The 24,452-nt window shown below is 34.7% G+C and overlaps 1 protein-coding gene across 1 annotated transcript in view; it reads left to right on the forward strand.

Annotated features, from left to right (window-relative positions):
* The window catches only part of ROBO2 (roundabout guidance receptor 2), a 1,375,087-nt gene that overhangs the window by 808,792 nt on the left and 541,843 nt on the right, over nt 1-24,452 (forward strand). The window contains exon 2 of the mRNA XM_049785493.1: nt 5,383-5,709. Coding sequence (XP_049641450.1) covers nt 5,383-5,709 — 327 coding nt within the window. The remainder of the gene's footprint in view (nt 1-5,382; nt 5,710-24,452) is intronic.

The following is a 24,452-nucleotide window of genomic DNA, read 5'->3' on the forward strand; positions in this document are numbered from 1 at the left end:
TGCTTATTTCCTTCTATTGCTGCCCACATATATGTATCCAATCTTCAGTTTATGGGCATGTAACTTTCTGTGTTGTTATGATTAATGCTACAATGAGCACTATGTTCAATTCATATACATTTTTTCTGTGAACATAAGTTTTTCTTTTTCTTAGATATGTAAATGGGAGCAATATTGATGGGTCCTATGCTAATTGATGCATTTTGAGAAATTCTAAATTGATTTTCAAAGTAAATAAATTATTCTATATTTGCACCAGCAATGCATTTCCTTTAACTTCTCCACATTCATGAAAATATTGTTATTTGATTTTTATTTTTATTAATATCATCATGTGGGTATAAGTTCATGCTTTTGTGATTGTTATTTGATTAATTTTAATAGCTAAGAATATTAAATATTTTGTGCACTTACTGGCATTTGTTTAGTTTTTTTGATAAATGATTGTTCCAATTATATGAATACTTGATTATTTTTATCCTAATTTAACTATTCCAACTATATTTTAGATACAACTTCCCTGTCAGAAATTTTGCTTTATTCTTTGTTATGTAAATATATTTAATTGTGACATCATTTTTCTTTTTAAATTTGACAAAGTCAAATTTATCTCTATTATTTTATTGGTCATAATTTGGGTGTCATAAACAATAAAGGCTTTGACAAGTTCAAGGTCATGAAAATGTGCATCTATAATTACCTTCAATTGTTTTATGTTTTTTATGTATTTGTTTTAGATTTTGGGGGGGCCACACACGGTGATGCTTCAGGGATTACTCCTAGCTATACACTCATAAGTCACTCCTAACTTGGGGGATCATATGGGATGCCAGGGAATCAAACTACGGTCCATCCTGGGTCAGCCACGTGTAAGGCAAGTGCCCTACCACTGTGCTCAGGCCATTTTCAATACAGTCTTTTTTCTCCTCCGTTTCCAATTTAGACTTTTAATAAGTTTTTGAAGAGGCCGAGGTTTTTGGTTTTTGTAACAAAGTTTTAGTTCTGGGCCTGGGCTGGAGGTGATGCAAGCTTTCACCTTTGTACTTCCAGTTGCCCTTCTGCCCCTAGAAGGGGTTGCGGCCATCTTTGAACATGGCTTTACGTGGCCAAACACTTTGGGCTGACTGCATTTGAACAAAGCGAAAATCAAACAGAAGAGCAGAAATCTCACCCTTTTCTGGGAGGGGTCTTGGGAACCGGATAATAGGTGTAACTTTACCTGCAAGCCCCTCCCATTCCTGGGAGGGGTCTGGAAAAGGTAGATAAGGCTTGGACCAAGGAAATTCGGCCTTTTTGGCGCTTTGCCTGTTTGCGCTGCTGGGCTTGGAGGAAGATGGCTGAATTATAAGATGCAGGGCCAAGAATAACTAGTGCTTAAAAGGTTATGAGATAGGCCACACACATGTGGTGACTAGGGCCTAAATAAAGATGATTCTTCCTGAAGCCTGCCTGTGAGTGAGTCTTGATTACGCCGATTACCTGGGCCTGGAATCCGCCAGCTGGATGGGGATAAAGCCACGTGGCTGGGGCCTAAGCACAAAGGCCTCCATCCATCGCCATCCAGCCCCATCGTTAATTATTTTATACAACAGTTTTACCAATAATATTTCACTGACAGATGTGTTTATGAAATTTTATTGTAATTTTTGGAAAAGATAGTCGAAGAATAACCAAAATTGACAATACTAGAAGTTTTCAAATATTGTAGTGATAAGACTATAGAGTTCAGCAGGCTGAGTACATCCTTCACATGCTGGATCCCAGTACCACATTGTCTCTAGAGCACTGACAGGAGCAAAGCTCACCTACAGAACAGAGCAGGCCAAAAATAATGCTGAATATGACCCCAAAGTTAAAGGTAAAAATAGCGGCTGAGAGATGGCACAGCGGGGGGGGGGCGTTTGCCTTGCATGAAGCTGACCCAGAACTGACCCCAGTTTGATTTCCTGGAGTACCATATGGTCCCCCAAGCCAGGAGCTATTTCTGAGTGCATAGCCAGGAGTAAACTCAGAGTATCACCAGGTGTGGCCCAAACTCAAAAAAAAGGTAAAAATGTCAATGCAAGAGTTCAATTCTCAGAAAACTTATTGCATATATGTAATTCTAAATTTTCTAAATATCTTCAATAATTGTTCCTTTATAAGCTTTTTAATTATATTTTGTTTGAAAGTAATAATTTATTTCAAACCTTTTATTTATTATAATTATTTATAATTATAATTAATAGACCAATTTCTTAGTAATTTTTGTTTGTTTTTGATTTTTGGGTCACACCCGGCAATGCTCAGGGGTTATTCTTGGCTTTATGCTCAGAAATTGCTCCTGGCAGGTTCAGGGGACCATATGGGATGCGGGGAATCGAACCACCGACCTTCTGCATGAAAGGCAAATGCCTTACCTCCATGCTATCTCTCTGGCCCCGATTTCTTAGTAATTTAAAAAACTACTTTTTTTAGTTAATAGTGGTCTAACAAAATGATGGCTGGAGGGGCCCAAAGCAATAGCAAAGTGGTAGGCCATTTGCCTTGCATGTGGCTGATCTAGGATGAACCTGGGTAGGATCCCAGTCATCTCTTACGGTCCTCCAAGACAGTAGCGATTTCTGAGCACATAGCCATGAATAACCTATGAGCATCACCTGGTGTGGCCCTAACACCCCCCCAATAAAAAGGATGGCTAGATATTATTAATTGTAGAATACTTTTGGCAGAAGAATATATGTTAAGACATATAGAAATTAGAGAACACTATGATACATAATTGTAGAAACGATGGCCATAACAATACTTGATGTGCTTTAAGATATGTGTATTTGTGTTTGAGGATATGCTCTTGTGATTCCAAGGATAGAACTCAGGGCATTATGTATGCGTGGCAAATGCTCTACACAGAGTACTATTCACAAAACCCTGGATACATTATGTATCCAGAATTTATGTTGGAATATGTAAATAATTTTTACAGTAAGCCATTAGAGATATTTTTAGATACCCTAACACATTTTGATAGATCTGGACATATACTACTTTTAAAATATTCTTTGTATTGCTCTTTTACTCTAGGGACTCAGTAATTCCAATATGGTATTTTTAGGGAAAGTAGATAAGTTATTTATTTGCCTTGCACACAGTGGACCTGAGTTAAATCCCCAGCATTTTCTAAGGTTCCTCTGAGCTTCACAGGATTAATTGCTGGATACAAACCCAAGTGTAACTCTTAACCAACATTGAATATGGCCCCCCAAATAATTTTTTTACTTTTATTATGTGATTAACAAGATGGTTACATATTCAAATTTTAATGTTTTGGGCCCTTTAGCTTCCTTTTTAAAATTCGTTTTATTTTGGGGCCTCCCAAGCATTATTTTGGGGATCTGAAACCATTCCCATATAAGAAAGTAGTGCTGCATGTGCCCTGCAGTATCAGAAACACTTCCCATTTCCAACCCCCACAGATCAAGTTTATCCAAGGCTATAACACTGGGAAATAGTTACAAGACCCAGTATTGCATTTGCCCATAGTTAGTGACTACCTGTGAGGCTGAGGCACATACAACTGTGCTGTCTCCTTGACTCTGTTCAGTTCTTAAAAAAGTCTAACACATGTAATGTAAATTACATTTTTGTTTTAGGTATCTGACATTTGTAATTTATAAGTTCTGTATTGGATCTAATGAATGACATTATAGGTGGTAATGAATAACCTCTGTAAGTTAATCCTCTTCAACAAAGACCAGGTTCACTCACTATCAAATTAAATTTTGCCTATTAAATTAAAATATTCAATTCCAACCAATATTGAATGCAAGCTGCAATAATGTGTAAGAATAAGTATTTTATTAAATTAAGCAGTGATAACATGCTGGCGCTCTCACTACGTCCTTTACATTTATTTGAAGCAGTTGGTAGGACATTCTGTGATACTGACCCATGACTCACGATAAATTAAAAATATTCAAGGAACTATTGTCCAAATTTTTCATCTTAAAATATTAGCACATATTTCTCTTCCTATTTTTGATAAATGTTCATGGCCTCACATTGTTGCAATATTGAAAAGTCACTGATAACTTGTGCTCCTGTTACTATATAATGATAATGTGAAATTGTGTCAAGTATTTGTAATAGGCTTTCTTTTCTGCTTACATCTCTGTATCTCAATTCAAGTTTTTTATTTTTGTTCTCTGGGATGATGATTAAGTAAAACTCATACTTGTTAACATCCCCCTGCACCTCCTCTTACATATTGCTATTTAAAATATTTTAGACCACATCCAGCTATTCATGGCTCTGGGTTTATAAGTGACATATGCTTGTACTCATGGGACCATATATGTCAAAAACAAGGCAACCCCTGTACTATTTTTCTGGTCTGCTATTTTTTTTAATGCTGCATTCTAAAAGAATTTTTCTAATACTAAGTAGTATCATTGCTTTCCCACATTCCGTTTGCCTTGCAGACTTCAAGTTTCAGCACTTAAAACCATATTTAAAACATATTCATCTGACTGTCGAACTTCTCCCTGGTTATGAATATATTCTGAATATATTCTCATGCCCGTGTTCTTTGTGTTTCTATCTCTAAAAAAGCATTTTTATTTACAATTCAATTAATATGTTGTCTTAAGTAGGGAGACACCTCTTTTTAAACTTTAGCTAAGCATGCGTTTACCTTTCTTCCTGTAATGCATTACTTGGACATCAGTGTGACCTCTATTCACCTTTAATAAGTTATTTATGATTACTTTGTGCTCTCTTGGCCACTCTTATGTTCTGAGATTCCGCTTCAGCTTCTTGACTTCTAGATTCCTGAAGAATTGATATTTTCTGAGCTGCTTTCTCAGCTAATAAATTGAGTACATATTTATGTATACTATGCAATCTTTCTCTCTCAGACTTTGGATAAAGAAAGAATAGAAAACATTCTATATATCTCTTTCAAATCTGGTAACACTGCCAACTTGATAAATGCTATCTATGCCTGCATTCTCAGTACTTGTCGATTTTGCTTGCTCCTTCAGTAGATAGTTAAGTATCTTAAAGATGCGAAATTTGTCTGGGTTTTCCTATTACCCATTCCAACCTACTGAGTCCAATATTCTTTTTAAAAAGGTCATGTTTTCTTTTTCTCGGGCTTGTATATGATTCCTGGAACCTACTAAACCCACTCACGGTGGATTTTTAATTTTTTTGCTCTATTATTTTATTCCACAAAGGAGTTGGAATGGCTCATAAAAGGTATCAAGAACAAAGGAATGATTTAGAAAATAGTACATTGTAGGCGATGAAATATTTTAATTCGGCAAATGTGAACATAAATGAAACTAAGGCTAAAAGCACAAGGCGATGTTAACGTGCTTTTTTTGCTACCATGTATTGCAGGATCTCGTCTTCGCCAGGAAGACTTCCCCCCACGAATTGTGGAGCACCCTTCGGATGTCATTGTTTCAAAGGGCGAACCTACCACATTGAACTGTAAAGCAGAGGGTCGTCCAACGCCCACCATTGAATGGTACAAGGATGGGGAGCGGGTGGAGACGGACAAGGACGATCCCAGATCCCACAGGATGCTTCTGCCCAGCGGATCGCTATTCTTCCTGCGTATTGTGCATGGGCGCAGAAGTAAACCCGATGAAGGAAGCTACGTATGTGTTGCCCGGAACTATCTTGGCGAAGCTGTGAGTCGAAATGCATCTCTGGAAGTGGCACGTAAGTGAAGAAAACAAACCTCATGAGCAGTTGCTTTTTTGGTCATTTTAAAATTAAGCTTTGATTGCTTCCCACAGGATCCTAATAGTTAAAGAATACATCTATCACTGCCAGATTTCTGTTTGCCTTCTCCACTGAAACCTGGATGAAATGATGTCTGGTCAGAGGATTGCAAACAAATACACCCATAGGGATGCAATGTGTAGTAGAGATTCTTCTGACACTAAAGCAAGGTGACAACGATGTAGGTCATATTTAAAGTGTGAATTATTAATGAAAGTACGAGCAAGTGTTATGTTTCCTGTGTTGGTTGGACAAGTGGCTCACAGGGCTGGGGCACATGCTTTCTAGGCTGGAGATAAATGCTGGGTCACTGCCATTGGACAATCCCCTGAGAATCACGGGGAGTGGCCCAGAATATCCTGCCAGCAAGAGCCTGTTATATGGGACTCTGCCCCCCACCAAAATGATTGTGTTAACATATAATATATTATGTATAATCTGACCTGAAATACAACATATAAACTCAACCTATATATTTTTATTTTCATACCCAATTACTATAAATACTATATATTTTATACATGTAATATATTCTTATTATATGTCTGTGAATATAAATTCATCTTTATCAGGTAACCATAAGGTGAATATACAAATAAACTCATATTAGCTCTTTAACATCCAGATTGAATTTAGAAATAATACACTAGATATCTGAGTGAGAATAGAATACACTATTACAGAAATTGCATTCTTTAATTCATCCTACTTCCTTCCTTCTCCCACTTCCTTCCTACCGTCTTTTCTTCTTCCTTTTCTTCTTCCCTACTTTCCTTCCTTCCTTCCTTCCTTCCTTCCTTCCTTCCTTCCTTCCTTCCTTCCTTCCTTCCTTCCTTCCTTCCTTCCTTCCTTCCTTCCTTCCTTCCTTCCTTCCTTCCTTCCTTTCTCCTTCCCTCCTTCCTTCCCTCCTTCCTTCCTTCCTTCCTTCCCTCCTTCCTTTTCCTGACTCATCAGAGACTGCATCTTCAATTGTTATAGGGAATGTGATTTCAATTAACATCTGTCTCACCTCTGATAATCATATATATAGCAAGTAATTTTTATCTTTATTTAAGTACCTTGCTTACAGACATGATTATATTTGGATTTCAGTCATATAAAGAACATTCCCTTTCACCAGTACAACATTCCCATCATTAATGCTCCCAATTTCCCAATTCAAGGAGATTTATCTCCTCTGAAATTTAAGTATATATTCATTAATAATAAATCATAAATTTTAAATGGTACTAGACAAAAGATGTCAGTGCCTTGAATCAATTTTAATGTTGACTTTATAACATCATAGATTTTATAAAATGAGTTAAAAGAGGTGGCAGATTATTTTTATAGGTTTTAAGTGAGGATTTGGGTTTTGTCATTTGAAAAGTACCATACATTTTGTATGTTATCTATTGTGAGTTGAGATATTATCAAGGGTGAGTTAGTTGTTAATATTTTTCCTCTTTCCCTAAGTTTGTTCTCTTAGCTTACTTTTGAGTTAGTGGGTATTCTCACATAAAAAAATCGACTAATATTAGTATGTATGAATCTTGTTATATTTCAAGAGGAATGGTAAATAATGGCTTATGCTATCATGATTCCAATTAAGATTAGTATCTTAACTGCATGAAAAATATACTGTATATATGTATTGAAAGATGTAGTGAGAAATGTGTTCTTTTACATATGAAGAAAGTTTTCAAAAACAGAATTGTTTCTTTATCACCATCTGCCCAAATGAACGTTTTTCTCTCAAGTATTTAGGTTTTGGATTTATAAATTTTACCATTATATTAGTTTAATTATGTTTTGTTTTGTTTCATTTGTGGGGTATGCCCACTGGTGTTCAGGAATTATTCCTGATGGGGGTTTGGGAATTTTGTGGATTAAACCCATAGATATTTTTTTCTGCAAGGCAAGGTCCTTACTCACTGTACAATCACTATTGCCTTTCTATAAGTAAATTTGGAATCCACTGATAATTAAGATCTTTAAGTAAAAGGGTTGTAGACATAGTACAGAATATAGTCACCCAACCAATCCAGGTTCAATCCCCAGCATCCTTGTGGTCCCCTCAACATCGGCAGGAGTGATGCCTGAATTTATTCTAATACTGGTAGTTACCCTGAAGAATCACTGAGTGTGAACAGCCCACCCCATAAATAAAAAAAGCTATAACTGCTATAGAAAAACTCTAGAATGATCCTAAATACGAATTTGTATTTGTGGAATACTATAAAAGAGTAACATTAGAACTATAAGTAACTGTGCTTTATACCAGGCTATCTCCTCTGATAATCAGTTTTTAAAATTAGTTCAGTATAGTATAATGAGTTTTTTTTTGTTTTGTTTTGTTTTTGTTTTTGTGTTTTTTTTTTTTGGTTTTTGGGCCACACCCGGTGACGCTCAGGGGTTACTCCTGAGTACGCGCTCAGAAGTTGCTCCTGGCTGGCTTGGGGGACCATATGGGACGCCGGGGGATCGAACCGCAGTCCGTCCAAGGCTAGCGCAAGCAAGGCAGGCACCTTACCTCTAGCACCACCGCCCAGCCCCTAGTATAGTGAGTTTTGAAAATACACATAAGCTCTCACAAATGCAAATATTTTTAGCTGTAGCACTTTTATTTTTAAATGTTTTCTTTCTATACCTCCCATGAAATTGTAAGATTTTAATGTCAACTTTCATTAACTTTTCCCCACCATATAACATTATAGTAAATTTAACAGAATATATTTTCTCATGTTTTAGATAAAAATGAAACCCAGAGTAGTTAATTAGGCATATATCAAACTTTACTGGGATGTCAAAATAAAAGTTTGACTTTTCCTTATTTTTTTGATGGTTCTCTTTATTTTTATTAATAATTTTTATTTTGACCAAAGTGGATTACAAATCATTCACAGTAGTATTTTAGGTACATAATGACATTGAATCAGGGGCATTCCCACCACCAATGTTGTCCTCCCTCCACTCCTGTTCCCTGCATGCATCCTATATCGCCCCTTCTTTGCCTCCTAGTATAAGTGGTCTCTTCTGGGTCTAGCCTATCGTTTCTGTTGTATTTGGCTTTGAATTTGGTGTTTAAGTTTGTATTATTTTTATGTTTTACTTCCTTTTTCCCTTTCTTTTCTTAAACTGATTTTTATAGTCTCTAGAAGGACTCTTCCCGTTTTTTGCTTGTTTGAAATTTTGCCCCTACCTTTTTTCCTTTTTCTTTTTTTTTAACTACATAACTTGAACCATCTTATTCTGCCTCACAAATTGAGGGGGAAATAATGGAGGGCACCAAGACCAAATAGCCATATGAAATTTTGGCTATTCTAATTATAAGTTTAGCAAGTTGTTTTATATTAGATAAATAAACTTCACAAGAAATCTAGCATGTTTTTATAGGAATGAATTTTATGATTTTTAAATTAAAGTACTTTAGCCGATTTAATAGTAACTATATTAATCTCCAACTAACTTTATTTGACTCTTCTTTTGGATAAAAATAATCATATTTCCTCAAATATTAGACATGTTAATATTTTTTAATAAACAGGTATTTTGTAATTTTATTCAATTTATAGGATCACTGTCTTTTAGAATCAAACTGACTTAGGAGAACATTTTTTAACTATTCTGTGTGTGTAATGTAATAGTAGCATTATTTTATTTTAAAGTAAATGTGCTTTGATAAATGCTAAAAATACTTCTGACCTAGAGAGGAAAATAAGATAGCTTCTAAATTGGATTTAGCTAGTGAATGGATTCTTTCTTCTAATGCCATGTCAACAGTTCATGCCATTTTGAGACAATACAAGATCAAATAATGTGCATTCTGCTGTTTATCTCTTCTGCATTAGCTCATCAGTCTTCTCTATATCTTTATTTGTTTTATCTAATAACACAATTTAAGAATATAAATTTTGTGAAAATATTGCCAGCATTTACTTTTATTGTTAAGTAAAATTAATATTTATAATATGATAGATAGACAGATGTTGATTAAGTAAATATTTGCTCTGATACTTAGAACATATCACAAAAATGCTCAGTTTTAGGACAAATTTTTTTATCCATTGAAATAAAGTATAGAATCTAAATATTTACAAAGCTTCATATATGTATATGAAATAATTCAGCACTGATTTTGAAATATGAGCACATGTCATCAAAGTTATAAACTTGTTATGCATAATAAGACTGAAAAATGCATGATTAGTTTAAAGAGTTATAATATAAGATAGATTAAAATTGTTGTATAATATAAAAAGTGTCAATGTTAGACTTTAAACTGAAGATTCTAGTGAAAATTGGAAAAATACATGACTTTAATTATATTCAGCTGCTGTAAACTATATTCTGGTATAGCTAATTGGGGTAAATATAAAGTAATTTCATATTTAAAAATGTGCCAGGGTGACTGTCAATCATGGATCTAACAGGTACAGGAGCAATCAATGTGTACTGAGAATAAGATAATGTAGTATACTTTGAAAGCGTTTTTATTGTTGCTATTGCTTAACATAGAAGTGTGTTAATAATATAAAAACATTCTCATATTTATTTAAAACAATAATAGTTACTGGAATCAAGAAGATAGAACTTTTCAGGACCGAGGTTGAAGCCATGATACTAGATAGAAAGAAATGTAGTTGTAAAGACATACTTTGTGCATGGACTAATGAAAGTGATGAGGTTGAAATCCTGGAATATGGCAAAAGTAAAAAGTGTCATTTGCAGGAGGCTTTGATGAATCATTATTATTATTATTATTAATATACAGAGGCCTTGAAATAGCCATTAAAATGAGAAAACAATTTTAAGGATGATATGCTTGAGGGCCAAAGTAACCAGAGGACTAGAGTCAATGCTTTGATGAAGCCTTAGGTTTGGACCCTGGTACCTCACTACAATTAGGAATGTAGAAGGTTGGTAATGCAAATTATATATATATATGTATATATATATGTATGTATATGTATATATGTATATATATGTACATATGTATATATGTGTATATATGTATATATATGTATATATGTATATATATGTACATATATATACACACATATATTCATGCATATATATGTCGAGAGAGAGAGAGAGAGAGATATGAATGGTAAAGTGACTGGGAAAATAGTCCTGCCACTCTTGGGTCTAAGATGCAGGAGATTGAAGAATGAAAAGAAATCACAACCAAATGCAGGTAAAGTTGGAATGGAAAAATGCCTTTTTTATTTTTTTTTTAAGATTTAGCACTGTATGGTATGTGGAGGAACTGTAATTCGATAGCACTATAGGTAGCTCTTGCTTTATTGCTTTTAGGGATGAGATCACATTTTTTGTTGTGGGTGTTTATCTGTTTTGAAGGTTGTTCATCAGCATCTCTGACCTTATCTTAAAAGATATCAGTTCAGGGGCCAAAGCGGTGGTGCAAGCTATAGGGCATTTGCATTGCACACGCTAACCTATGACGAACTAGAGTTCCATCCCCAGCGTCCAATTTGGTCCCCCAAGCCAGGAGTGATTTCTGAGCGCATAACGAGGAGTAACCCCTGAGCGTCACAGGGTGTGGCCAGAAAGCAAATAAAAATTAAAAAATAAAATAAAATAAGAAAGATATTAGTACAATCTTCCTACCTAACACGACCTTAGTTGGAACAACTAAAATATATCTATCTAATTGAAGATAAGACGTGGCTAGAATTTTTGAGAATTTAATATATTGAGAAATATCAATACATTGAAAATACATCCATAATTTGCAAACCAAATTGTATTTTCTTGTGAAGTGCTTACCACTTTTTAAAAAATGTTTTTGAATTCTGGTTGCTTTGCTTGGCTTTTGTTTTCACTTTTATTAAAGAAAATTTGAGTGAATAGTATAGTACTCAGTCTATTCTTTAGCTTAAATTGTCCTTTCTTGTTTTTCTTTACTCTATTCCTCAGTTTTATGTAACAAATTTGCATAGAGAAAGGGAAAACAAAGATGATGTGTTCTGAAAAATATCAAACTCAAATTTATCCCTTGCTCTGGATATAAAAAAAGAAAAAGAAAAGAATATAAAGAAAGATGCCCAGAAACTATTTTTCAAATCACATGGACCTCAGGAGAGATCTTTTGGCAAAAAGTGATTTTTTTAGATTTAGAAAACCAAACTGCCAAATCCATAGCAGGACACCTGGCACTGAGAAGTGAACACACAGTCTTCCAGTGGACCTCCAGGAAACCTGAGCTGAGGTTGGTGCAGATCAGATTGCACTCTGAACAGCCCTGCTCCCTGCGTGGGTAGCAGAAGGAGCATGGCGGTCCTCACACAGATTGTGGCTGCCTGGGAGGCAGCCTGAGACCAGGGTGCTCCCTAGAGATAGCAGCTGTAGCCCCAGGTGGTAAATATATGACAGCAGCTTGATCTATCGACCAGGGTAAGAGGGGGTTCTTGGCCTAAATGAAAATTCATGAAAAATTGATGAAGTCCCAGATTATCTTTTTTCGTTTCCCTTTCTCAGCACTACACCAGTGCAGAGAGGAGAGATTAAATATGGTGCTGAATGTGCTAATGGCAAGAGGTTGTGGTTCAAAGTTCATGGGCTCTTAAAAATGGACCAAGCTTCCTTCCTTCCTTCCTTCCTTCCTTCCTTCCTTCCTTCCTTCCTTCCTTCCTTCCTTCCTTCTTTTGCTCCCTCCTTCATTCCTTTCTTCATTCCTTTGATCCCTCCTTCATTTCTTCCTTCCTTCCAACCTTCCTTCCTTCTTCCTTCCTCCCTCCTTCCTTCCTTCTTTCTTCCTTCCACTTTCCCCCTTCTTTCCTTTCTTCATTCCTTCTCTCCCTCCTTCCTTCCTTCCTTTCTTTGTTCCTTCTCTCCCGGCCTCCCTCCCTCCCTCCTTCCTTCCTTCCTTCCTTCCTTCCTTCTTTCCTTCCTTCCTTTCTTCCTTCCTTCCTTCCTTCCTTCCTTCCTTCCTTCTTTCCTTCCACTTTCCTTTCTTCTACTCGCCATCCTTCCTTCTTCCCTCCCACCTCCCTCCTTCTCCCTCCTCCTCGCCCTCCCTCCTCCCTCCTACTTTCCCTCCTTCCTTCTCACTACTAATCTCTCTGCCTCCCTCCTTGCTCCTCCCCCCTCCTCCCTCCTTCCTCCTCCCTCCTATCCTCTTTCCCTCTTTTTCTTCCTCCCTCTCTTTATCCTTCTCTCTCCTCCCTCCTCCCCTCCTTCCTCCCTCCCTTTATCTTCCTTCCCTCCCTGCCTTCTTCTTTTCTTCCTTCTGTCAGTGCTCAGAAGTTTTTCATGGCTCTCTGATTAAGTATATCCTAGGTATTGTTTGTTGTCTTCTTTGTGCAAGGCAAACACTTTACCCACTGTACTATCTCTCTGGCCCTTCTTTCTTTCAGTCTTCCCTTTTTCCTCTCCCTTCCCTACCACCTTTCCTTCTTTCTTCTCATTCTTCTCTTCTCTTCATTCTTACTACTTTTTTTTCTTCCTTTTTGCTTTTCTTATTTCTAAAGCAAATAGAAACACTTTTCAGATTAATTGCAATTTACCTTAGTTAAAAATAAAACACAATTTAATAGCAAAATGTTTGAAAGTTGGCTACTTTCTGCTCAAAAGAGAACAGATGTGATTCATAATTCAATTGGGAAACTAGAAATAGATTGAATTCCATGACTGCAGGGCGATTTCTTTCCTTCCTTTTTCTTTTTGTATCAAGACTCATGCTGCAAGAAAGTCATTTAGAGAAGAGAAAGGTCTTGCATTATTTATAGGTCACAGATTGCTAGAATAGCAAAGCTATGGAACACTCTACAAACATAATGATCCTGTTTGCTTTATATCCAAAACTAAATGGATGTTTTATCTGTACAAGGAATAAAGGTTACAGAAGTAGCCTGACTTTAGCAGCAGAGGTCACAGGTGGCATTTAAAATGAACACAAGTTAAATTGTTTTCTTTATTTTTTTGAGTTACTATGTGTGACTATCTTATTTTGACTATAAATAAATATGTTCTCAGCATTTCATAAAGATACATGATATTTAAATTTTAAAATAAATACTGAGTCAAAGATCATTTTTGATGAATATCCATGTGCAAGTTTATATATGATATATGGCTTCCTTGAATATTCTACTGAGCATATATTCATAAATAAAATTGCTCAATCATATGACAAAACTATGCTTTTGAATAATTTCTATGAACTTTTAAGTGTAAATTATAAAAATATTTTTAGTGCTTTTGAATTAATTTTACTCAAAGTGCATAGCATATAGCCAATCAACATTTTGCCAGATTTGATAAATATTAAATATTCAGCATAAGAATTACTACATTGATATCTTAATATTTATAGTTAAGTAATTGGTAAATACATTGCTATTTTAATTTTACCTTGTCATTTAATTCAGAAAGGTATGTATTAATATAATTAAGCCTAAAATTTCAGAATTTGATTCATGTAATAAAACATATGTCAAACTCTACTGATGTTGGCCCCAATAGAATTGGAGACTTGTGCAAATCAAGCCTGGATATTATTTGTAGTTGCTTGGGATCTTACCTTAACCTCATTCATACAAAACGTAAACTAACCAGGGAGCCACATTCTTGACCTTCTATCACTTTTTACTGAAATAAGATGATATTGTAGATTCTTGTGAGATACAGTCTTTCTTTTCTTTTTTTTTTTTGTTTCTGGGCCACACCCAGTGATGCTCAGTAGTTACTCCTGACTCTGCACTCAGAAATTAATCCTGACTTGGGGGACCGTATAGGATGATGGGGGATTGAACTATGGTTCATCCTAGGTCAGCTGCATGTGAGGTAAACACCCTACTGCTGCACTACTCTGGCCCTGAGATACTGTCTTTCTTATGAAAAAAAAAAAAACTGCACATGATTTTTTTCTATTCCATGTTTATAATCCCTTAAAAGGTTTTTTTAAGCTAAATATTTAATGTAAGGAGTTGGGGCACAGAAGGATCTTACAGCAGATTGGGTGTTTGCTTTATATAAATCTGACAGTGTCAATATCCTGCTTCACATATGGCTTTCTTAATCCTTCAGAAATGAATGATCCAGAGTGTAGAGCCCTAAGCACTGCCAGGTAAACACCGACAAAGCAAAAAAAAAATTAATATGTAAGTCTAGGTATATGACTCATCAATAGAGATCAGGATTTAATTCCTGGTTTAGGAAGAAAAGAATGGGGAAGGGAAGGGAAGGGAAGGGAAGGAAGGAAGGAAGGAAGGAAGGAAGGAAGGAAGGAAGGAAGGAAGGAAGGAAGGAAGGAAGGAAGGAAGGAAGGAAGGAAGGAAGGAAGGAGGAAGGAAGGAAGGAAGGAAGGAAGGAAGGAAGGAAGGAAGGAAGGAAGGAAGGAAGGAAGGAAGGAAGGAAGGAAGGAAGGAAAGTTCAAGGGAAGGAGGGAGGAAAGAAATGAAAGATGGTGGGAAGTAGGATGGAATCTATTGAAGTCAGCAGCTCTTATTTCCAATCCCAACTCTTTTCATAAAATAAAGTTAAGTTTAAGAGTTTTTTCCCACAAACTTTAAATTCTTAGACTTTATAACTAGTATGGAAGTATTAAGTGTTTTTATTGAAAAAATATTTTGTTGACAGTATATTAGGGAAACGTTATTTTGCTACAGCTTATTGACTTTTCTCTCAATTCTCACATTTTATAGTAGAGTGATTTATCTCCATTTTTTCTTCTTTTGATTCATTTATTTTTTAATAATTATACATTTTTTTTAACTCAGAAGTGGCCTTCAAGAGGTTTCTATGATTACAAAATGGAGGTAGCATTTTCACTCATGCAAGAGAGAGTATATCTGTATATGTGTGGAAGTAAGAACACTTTAGGTGATATTTTGTTCATCTCTGAAAATTTATTTCTGTGTAGAAGACTTAACTGCTAAAAGTGGTGGTTCATTTTAGTATTGCCATTTTTATGTTTTTATTTTGTATCATTAGAATTGCTATTTTTTAAATTTTTCTGCTGTGTTCCCTATCATAAACAATCCAAGTCACTCATTTCTTAATAAAAAGAGACTATGTTTTGTCACTATATTACAAAGTTTTATATGGAAAAAAATCTTAGAAAGAAATATTGGACTTTTGCTCAGAATGGCTTCTGTAAATTTTCTGCAGTTCTCTTTCCTTCCTCCTGAGCTTGCTTTGCATATCAAAAGTTTAACATTTGTATTCTTGTAAAGATGACAAGCAAATACTGTAAGAGAGGTAGGTACTTCAGTGATATGACAGTTGTGTATACCCAGATCTTAGTGAAGTTAAATAATTTATAATTATATACTATTATTATTATTATTTTCATTATGCAGAAAATCTCTCACTTAAAATGCCTGTTGGTTACATTTTTTTTAGTCTGTCTTTAAAATTTTACCATCTAAATGCCAGTCATAAATCAAGAATATATATTAGGGCCAGAGAGATAGCATGGAGGTAGAGCATTTGCCTTGCATGCAGAAGAATGGTGATTTGAATCCCGGCATTTCATATGGTCCCCCAAGCTTGCCAGGAGCGATTTCTGAGTGTAGAGCCATGAGCACTGCCAGGTGTGACCAAAAAACAAAACAAAAAAAAAGGAATATATATTAGAATATGTTGCAGACATCAAGCAAAGTCTCATTAGCCAATCTTCATTGATTCACTGAGCAATATCATTAATAGGAATTGGAAATTGAGTGGGAGCTCATATGAGGAGAAGAGGAATATTTTTTTAGTCATATAATTTTTAGTTTTATTTTTCTGAGAATTTAGCCATTTTCGAGGTTTTTACAATTTTGTTATTGTGGCAGTTTGCTTACAGTTGTGTAAATCTCTATATATTTTAGATATAGAAGGCTATATATGTACATACATATATATGTATGTATAACGCTCTTCCCACACCACACCCATTCTACAGTGCCACTATCACTCACTACAATACTTAAGACCCTTCTTTATCAAACCCCCAATTATGAATGTCCACAATTAATCAAAACTAAGTTTATTTTCACTGATATTATAAGTTCCTTGACCTGTTTCATTTAATGCCATGCATTAGTAATCCTATTGAGTGTTTGTAATTTTTTCCCTTAGTTTTGTTTAGGATAACACTGTTCATTTTTATCCTTAGTTTTATTAAGGCAAGAAATATCTTTGGAACTACAGTAATCTAGCCTCTAGTTCTGTGCCAGATTTGGAACAAGTATTATAATTTATATATAAAAATAAAAACTATGTACCTAGTTATTTCTACAATTCAGCATGCTTGATATGATTGTCATATATCAAATACAAAATCTTTATGCATATGTATTATAAATTTGCTTTGTTTTCCTTCTTGCTCTAATTGCTTATTAATATTGAAAAATGTTAGTCATTTTCTTCCCTATGTCACTCACCTTTTAAAAGTCTTCTTTGAGTATCTAATCTTATATGAAAATCAGTATTATAAGAAAGCCGCATAAGAGGTTCTCTTATCAGTAGTTATACATGCTCTTGATATACGTGAGAGTGTAGGACAATTTTCTTATGACAGCTGATTGTCTACTGCTATACAATAGCAGCCTTTAGAAAGAGCAAGGCATGGTATCCAATGCTCCTGGATATATCTAAATTAAAAGATCCCTTAGATATTTCTTACATAAGAAATATAAAAAATTGCTGTGGAATATGAATGCTCAAAGACTATGGAAACAAAAATCATAAATTTATATTCAGCAGGAAACTCGAGGGGGGTTGGATATAGAATAAGGAGGGGCCAAACTATGGTGGAAGAGCCTAACTAAGAGAAGTTTGTGCTGAAAGGTGGTAAAAATTTATGAATAGAAACCCCATCAGCAATAATACTGTAAACCATAGTGTAAAAAATTATATATATATATATACGTGTATGTATGTGTATGCCAAATATGTATGTATCTATGTGTATTTGTATATAAAACATCACTTGTAGAAACTGACTAGTAAGTGAGAGGCAAATGTGGGTACTGGGGATATAGGTGAAAGAAAGTGGATACTGGTTAAGAGATAGTATTTGAAGCATCATATGCCTGAAACACACATCATGAACAACTATAATTTCACAGTGACTAAATAAAAATTATAAAGAATAAAATATTTCTAATAACACTTTTAATTAAATAAAATAAATGACACTTAGACAAATAAATTGGTGTATAAAATCAAAGGCTTGAGACAGTACATGGGCATTTGAGTAAACATTAAGAATGCCAATTGAGGGCCGGGAAGGTGGCGCTAGAGGTAAGGTGTCTGCCTTGCAAGCGCTAGCGTAGGACGGTCTGCGGTTCGATCCCCCTGTGTCCCATATGGTCCCCTCAAGCCAGGGGCAATTTCTGAGTGCATAGCCAGGAATAACCGCTGAGCGTCAAACGGGTGTGGCCCAAAAACCAAAAAAAAAAAAAAAGAATGCCAATTGAATTTGAGAATGTATATATATGTAAGGTTCTAAAGGGAGTTAATTTAAATTTTAATGAAATAGAGATTAATGATGAAAAACTAAGGATGTATGGTCATAGAAGTTTTAAGGAAGTGCATTTAGTGTTTTTTGATTTGGTGATATTAATTGGAAATAAGGTCACTGTAGAATTCACATGGTGAATATAGGGGGGGGGTAAATTGAGTTCTTGAAGAGTGTGGAGGTAGATTATAAGTAGTTAAGATATAATACTGTGAGGGTTGAATTAATTTGTTGAATTAAGTTGATGAGAGAAAAATTCAAATAACATTATAAGAAAAATAAATAGGATGTAAAATAAAATTTTCAAAATATGATGTTGAGTTTTTAAATTTACCTTCTAAATACTCAAGTAGTTGGTTCATTATACTGATAATCCGGATTACAGTTTTTTAATGGTTTAGTTTCAAATTATTGGGTATAAATGAATCATTCTAAATAACATCACAACTTTGATAAGTATCTTTAACAGCTCTCTTAAATGTGATTACCCTGGCAAATGTGTGCTTTATGTTTTGTTTCATCTTAAAAACAAACAGAATATAAGAGAAAACAGGACATGACTCATGCCAGCAGAGTTTTCAACAAAATTGTACATAATGTCATAAGTCCTGTGTCAAGGAACAGTTAATATGCTTTGGGAATTAGAAGGAGGAAGCTGATTCTGCCAAGAGAATAGTGGGCAGAAAATGAGTAATAGTGATTGTTAGTGATTACTAAAGATGAGACTATTCTATGAATGTTTTACACACATTATTTTTAGTTCTCAAATTAATCTTATTACTTACATATATCTGAAAACCAAAGAATATACTGTCCCCTTTTTTACAGTAGTAAGTCAGTATTTGAGCCCATTTCACAATATAACCTACTTTCTAAATGACTATTCTAAGAGTCTTCATTGATTTCTTTAAACAAATAAATACAATCAGTGAATGTTTGGAAGAGATCCATAGTACTGTATTTTTTGACGTATAAGACGACTTTTTAACCCATGAAAAACTTTTTAAATGCCGGGGGCCATTTTATACGCTGCTATACGGCATCTGAAATTTAATCCAGCTTCAGGGACGAGTGATCCCCCACCTCTTACTGCTGCATCCCATCCAGCTGCCAGGCTTCATCACTTAGTCCTCTGCTTGTCCTGATTCATCTTTCAGGACACACAGAGGAGCTGAGTTACCGAGAGCTGCATCTCATCCAGCCACCGGGTATGCGGCTTTGCAGTGATAAGTCCTCTGTTCAATTTTTGTGGGACACAGAGGAGGCCCTCTGTCTTCCTCGAGCTCTCCAATTAATCACTGCACCCCAGCTAGCTGCTCTTGGAGGAGCCCCCTCTCCCTGCTTTCAATGTAGATCACAATAAAAAATCAGTCACTCACTACAAATGACAAATGTAAAGTGATTGTTGGCACTCCAAAGTGTATCTTTATTAAACATATACTGTTAACCTTTGAGGGTTCTACTCTTTTTTTCTCTTACATTTTTAAATTTTCATTTGGTGTGCATTAAAAGAGAGGTAATTTTATATGGCGAATATAGCCCAAACCCTATATTTTTAACAGGACAAGTAGGAGGTATCTTATATGCCCATTTGTCTTATAAGCCAGAAAATATGGTATTTATTTTAGGCATTGTAACTAGGATTAGTGATCCACTATCTTTATATGTTGAAGATGCTGGAATTAATGAAGTATCACACTTTACATGGAATACAAATTCTGATACATGGAATTTCAATGGTAGAAAATCATAGAAAGAGTAATCTTTTCTAATTTTTTATTTAGTTAAATATAGGGCATTTGAGAGCTCATTCATTTATTCATGAAATTTGATTTTCTCTGCACAGTTCCTAGTTGCCAAATACTACTCTCAGGAAAATCCATCACTTTCAGTTATTGTTGATATGTTTTTCAGGCAAAAGAAGCTAGTTGCTTAAGCATTCAATTTATAAGATGAGTCATTCATCACGTAAATTCCAAATACTACACATTATAGAAAAGAGTATATGATAACAACAATGATTTCTTTATCAGACTTTCTTGAGTTGAAAACTATTAATATAAATTCATGATGAATATATTTGTAAATTTTTGCTGCATTTATGTTTCTCATATCAGTATAGCATACATTGACTTTGATAAATTTGATTAAAATAGTCTGTTTTGTCTATATATTAAAATTTAATTAGAGAAGAGAGCCCTTCTTTTCAACAAGTGATACCAGTGTAATTTGGATATCCATAGACATTAAAGAGAAATGAAACATTGAATTAAATCTTATATATTATACAAAAGTTAGATCAAGTTAGATTATAGACTGCTATATAAAGTATAAAAATATAAAAACATTTAAGAGTTTAGAGCAACATTATTGGTGCAGAGAGCTTGGTGAAGGCTGCTTAGACATGAGACTATAGCACCAATTAAAAATATGAAAGGAACTGGAGAGGTTACAGGGAAACAGCACTAGTCTTGCACACAGCTACATTTCCCCCTTTCTTGGCACAACAATATAACCATTTCTTGAGCACTATCAGGCTCAGAACCTTGAGTAGTTTATGTGCACCAATAAAAATCATTCTAGGGGCCAGAAATAGAGTATGGAGTAAGGCGTTTGCCTTTCATACAGAAGGAAGGTGGTTAGAATCCCGGCATCCCATATGGTCCCCTGTGCCTACCAGGAGTGATTTCTGAGCATAGAGCCAGGAGTAACCCCTGAGCATTACCGGGTGTGACCCAAAAAACAAAAACAAACAAACAAAAACCAAAAAAAAAATCATTCTAAGTCCCATTGCTCAACAAAAAAAGTATTCCATGAAAATAAAAGTATGTTATCTTGTGAAATACCCGTTAAAAAGATTGACTAAAGAAACCACATACTAGATTATATTTGTAAGTAGTATACTTTAACAAAAGGCAAATATATATATGAAAATTTCTCAAACTCAACACTTACAATGAATTTCAAAAGTAGAAATGACCAGTGAAACCCTGAAGGGGGTGTTCTTTTTAATAACTGAAACCCAACTACATGTATGTAATCATGGTGTTTAAATAAAGATATTATTTAAAAAGTAGAAATGATATGAAGATCATCTTACCAAAATGATCTTGAATGACAATCATGTTTACTTATACAGTATGTATTGCAAAGACATATTTAAAATTGCTAGCCTTTCATGAGATGCATATTGACAATCTGATCGGCTGCCACTACATATCTTTTAGAGCAATTTAAATAATTTTGTAAGATTAGCAAATTTTGTGCAGATGTAAACAATATCTCATACATTACTAGAAGATTTAAACTTACTATATAACATTTCTGAAAAGTAGTTAGATAATTTATTCAGACATTAAATATATTCTCACTGTACAGTTTTATTTGGGGGGCATTTATCTGAGGGAAATGATTCCCTATCTCTCTTTTAAAGGTAGGCCATGTGTTCTTACATTTATAGTAACAAAAACAAAAACATAAAAACAAAAAAAAGAATCAATTGATATCTCGTTGTTGCTGAAGAGATAAATAAACTATGTTCTCTCCATATCTTGCTATTCAGCAACTAAATAGGAATAATTATTGTTATGTTTAAGGGCTAGAATATATCTCAAATATCATACTTAGTGAAGAAAGACTATTATAAAAGATTTCGTGCAGCATAATTGCATGTATATAATAATTTTCAAAATAAAAAATTATAATAATTGAAAATAGAGAAGTCATTGTCCAAGTATAATAGTGGTGGGAGACTTGAATATGATGTATGGATGATGAAACAGTTGTGTCTCTTGCTTGTAGTGAAAGTCACTCATGTAAGAATATGTAATAAATTGATAAAACCATATGCACTATGTAAATCTGATAGCTTTGGTGTAGTATTCAAATTATACAATATAAAGCTATTGAGGAATAAAAAGTGTAAATGGCAATGCAGTATCTTTTTTTTTTTTTTGAGGTTAGTTTGTTTATTTTTATGCACTTTAGAAAGTTCAGGGCAAGTACAGATATGCATTCATTCCATTTTATGCCACACATTATTGAAAACATGTTCTATAATATAAATAATTCATTGGTACATTGTTTGAAATTTAAGATTATGAAACTGAGTGGAAGAGTTTTATTTTATGACAGTTTGTACTTCCGAAGAGAAGGACAATATAGATAGATGGACTTTATAACCTTTATATGAACCTATTAGGGAGAACGATCCAGCAGAAAAGAACTCTCTGCTCTCCCCATACATACTCAATTTGTCTGCACACCACAGGCTATTCTATTTAGGCTTAAGAAGAAAGCCAGGTGTTCGGGGAGAGGAGGACCTGGAGGGTGAGGCACTCACTCCGCTTGCTCTGGGTGCTAGAGCTGAAGGTCAGGCAAAACTGATTAAAGTTCTTTGAAAAGAGGAGGCATAAATTTTCCTAATTTTATTTTATTTACTACTACTACTACTACTTTGGTTTTTGGGCCACATCTGATGACGCTCAGGGGTTACTCCTAGCTATGTGCTCAGAAATGGCTCCTGGCTTGGGGGACCATATGGGATCGAACTGTGTTCCATCCTAGGCTAGCGTGGGAAGGCACATGCCTTACCACTTGCACCATTGCTCTGGCCGCAAGTTCTTCCTATTTTATTTTTTTAAAACTTAATATATTTTTAAAATACTAATGCATATTTATTAAATTATAATTCTGCAGTATCTTTATAATGTGTTTACAATCTCAAAATTTTGTATCCTTTTTCAAAATAAAAAGTTTAATAAATAAGCTGTTCAACTATTTTATGTAGACATGTAGACATTACAATACAAATGAAGTGCTTTATTATAAGCTGAACAATTTCCTTTATAACATTTTAATAATTATGTATTTTATTTGAACAGTTTTTTAAACAGTTCACTCTCTTTATATTTCACTTTTAAAGATTAATAAATTCTCCGCTTGAGTTCCAAAAATTCAAGTTTTTGGTATATTCTTTATATTTAGGTTGATTATTTATATATTTGTGTTTATTCTATCATAATTTTTTTTAATTTGAAACAAACGAGGGCAGTGCTGTGTATTTTTTCTGGAAGTTAAACATCTCCATTCCCTATGGTTAGCCAAAAGATGCTTAGACTAAATTGTATTAATAGGTTTAATTATGAAATATAATTTTGGTGATAAATAAGCTCAGTGGATTTGTGCTGATGTTTTCCAGGAGTACAAGGTTTGGTCCTTGGCTCTGCATTTGGTCCCTTGAGCACCTCCAGGAGTTATCTTAAGTACAAACATGGAATAGTCTTTGATCACTGCCTGCATCAGTAAAAGCAGCACAAATACAAGAACAAAAAAAATGATATTTCAAACTAGAATTATATTTTAGCTTGGATCAGTGCTTCTGAATATTAGTATGAATGCAGCATCAAAATTACGAGGAGAGAAATGTCAAGAATTTAGCTGTTCACAACTAGGAAAGTTAAAATAATTTGGAATTATTGAGCAAGAAGACCTCAATAAATCTGCAAGTACTTGCCAGGCACATCAAAAATGCCATACCTGGGGCCAGAGGGATAGCGCAGCGGTAGGGCATTTGCTTTGTACCCTGGCTGACCTAGGACAGACCTGGGTTCAATCCCCAGCGTCCCATATGGTCCCACAAATCAATGCATAGCTAGGAGTAACCCATGAGCATCACAGGGTATGGCCCAAAAACCAACCCTCCCCCCAAAATAAACAAACAAACAAAAAGAATGACATACCTAAAATAAAATATATGTGTACCATTTAAGTTTAAAGATATAAAAAAGATGGGGCCGGAGCAGTGGCTCAAGCCTTAAGAGGTCTGCATTGCCCGTACTAGCCTAGAACGAATTGCAGTTCGATCCCCAGGTGTCAGATATAGTCCCCCAAGCCAGGAGCGATTTCTGAGCGCATAGCTAGGTTTAACCCCTGAGTATCACCGGGTGTGGCCCCAAAACAAAAACAAAACATAACAAAACAAGAGATATACAAAGGTCCAGTGTATTGAAAGTGGGTTATTTCACCCTCAGCATACCTGACAAATATATGGTAGATATGACACATCTTGGGCTCTTAAGGAATGATAGGTAGACTACAATAGATGATTGTATCATAAAATAGCTTTACAATTTATGCACATTTCTATATATCTACCTTATGTTTTGCAACAAAAAGAAAAACTTAGCTTCAGTTTACATTTTAGCCATGAACTTTATAAAGTAGAAGC

Source organism: Suncus etruscus, chromosome 13, assembly GCF_024139225.1.
Source record: "Suncus etruscus isolate mSunEtr1 chromosome 13, mSunEtr1.pri.cur, whole genome shotgun sequence".
Classification (NCBI taxonomy): Eukaryota; Metazoa; Chordata; class Mammalia; order Eulipotyphla; family Soricidae; genus Suncus; species Suncus etruscus.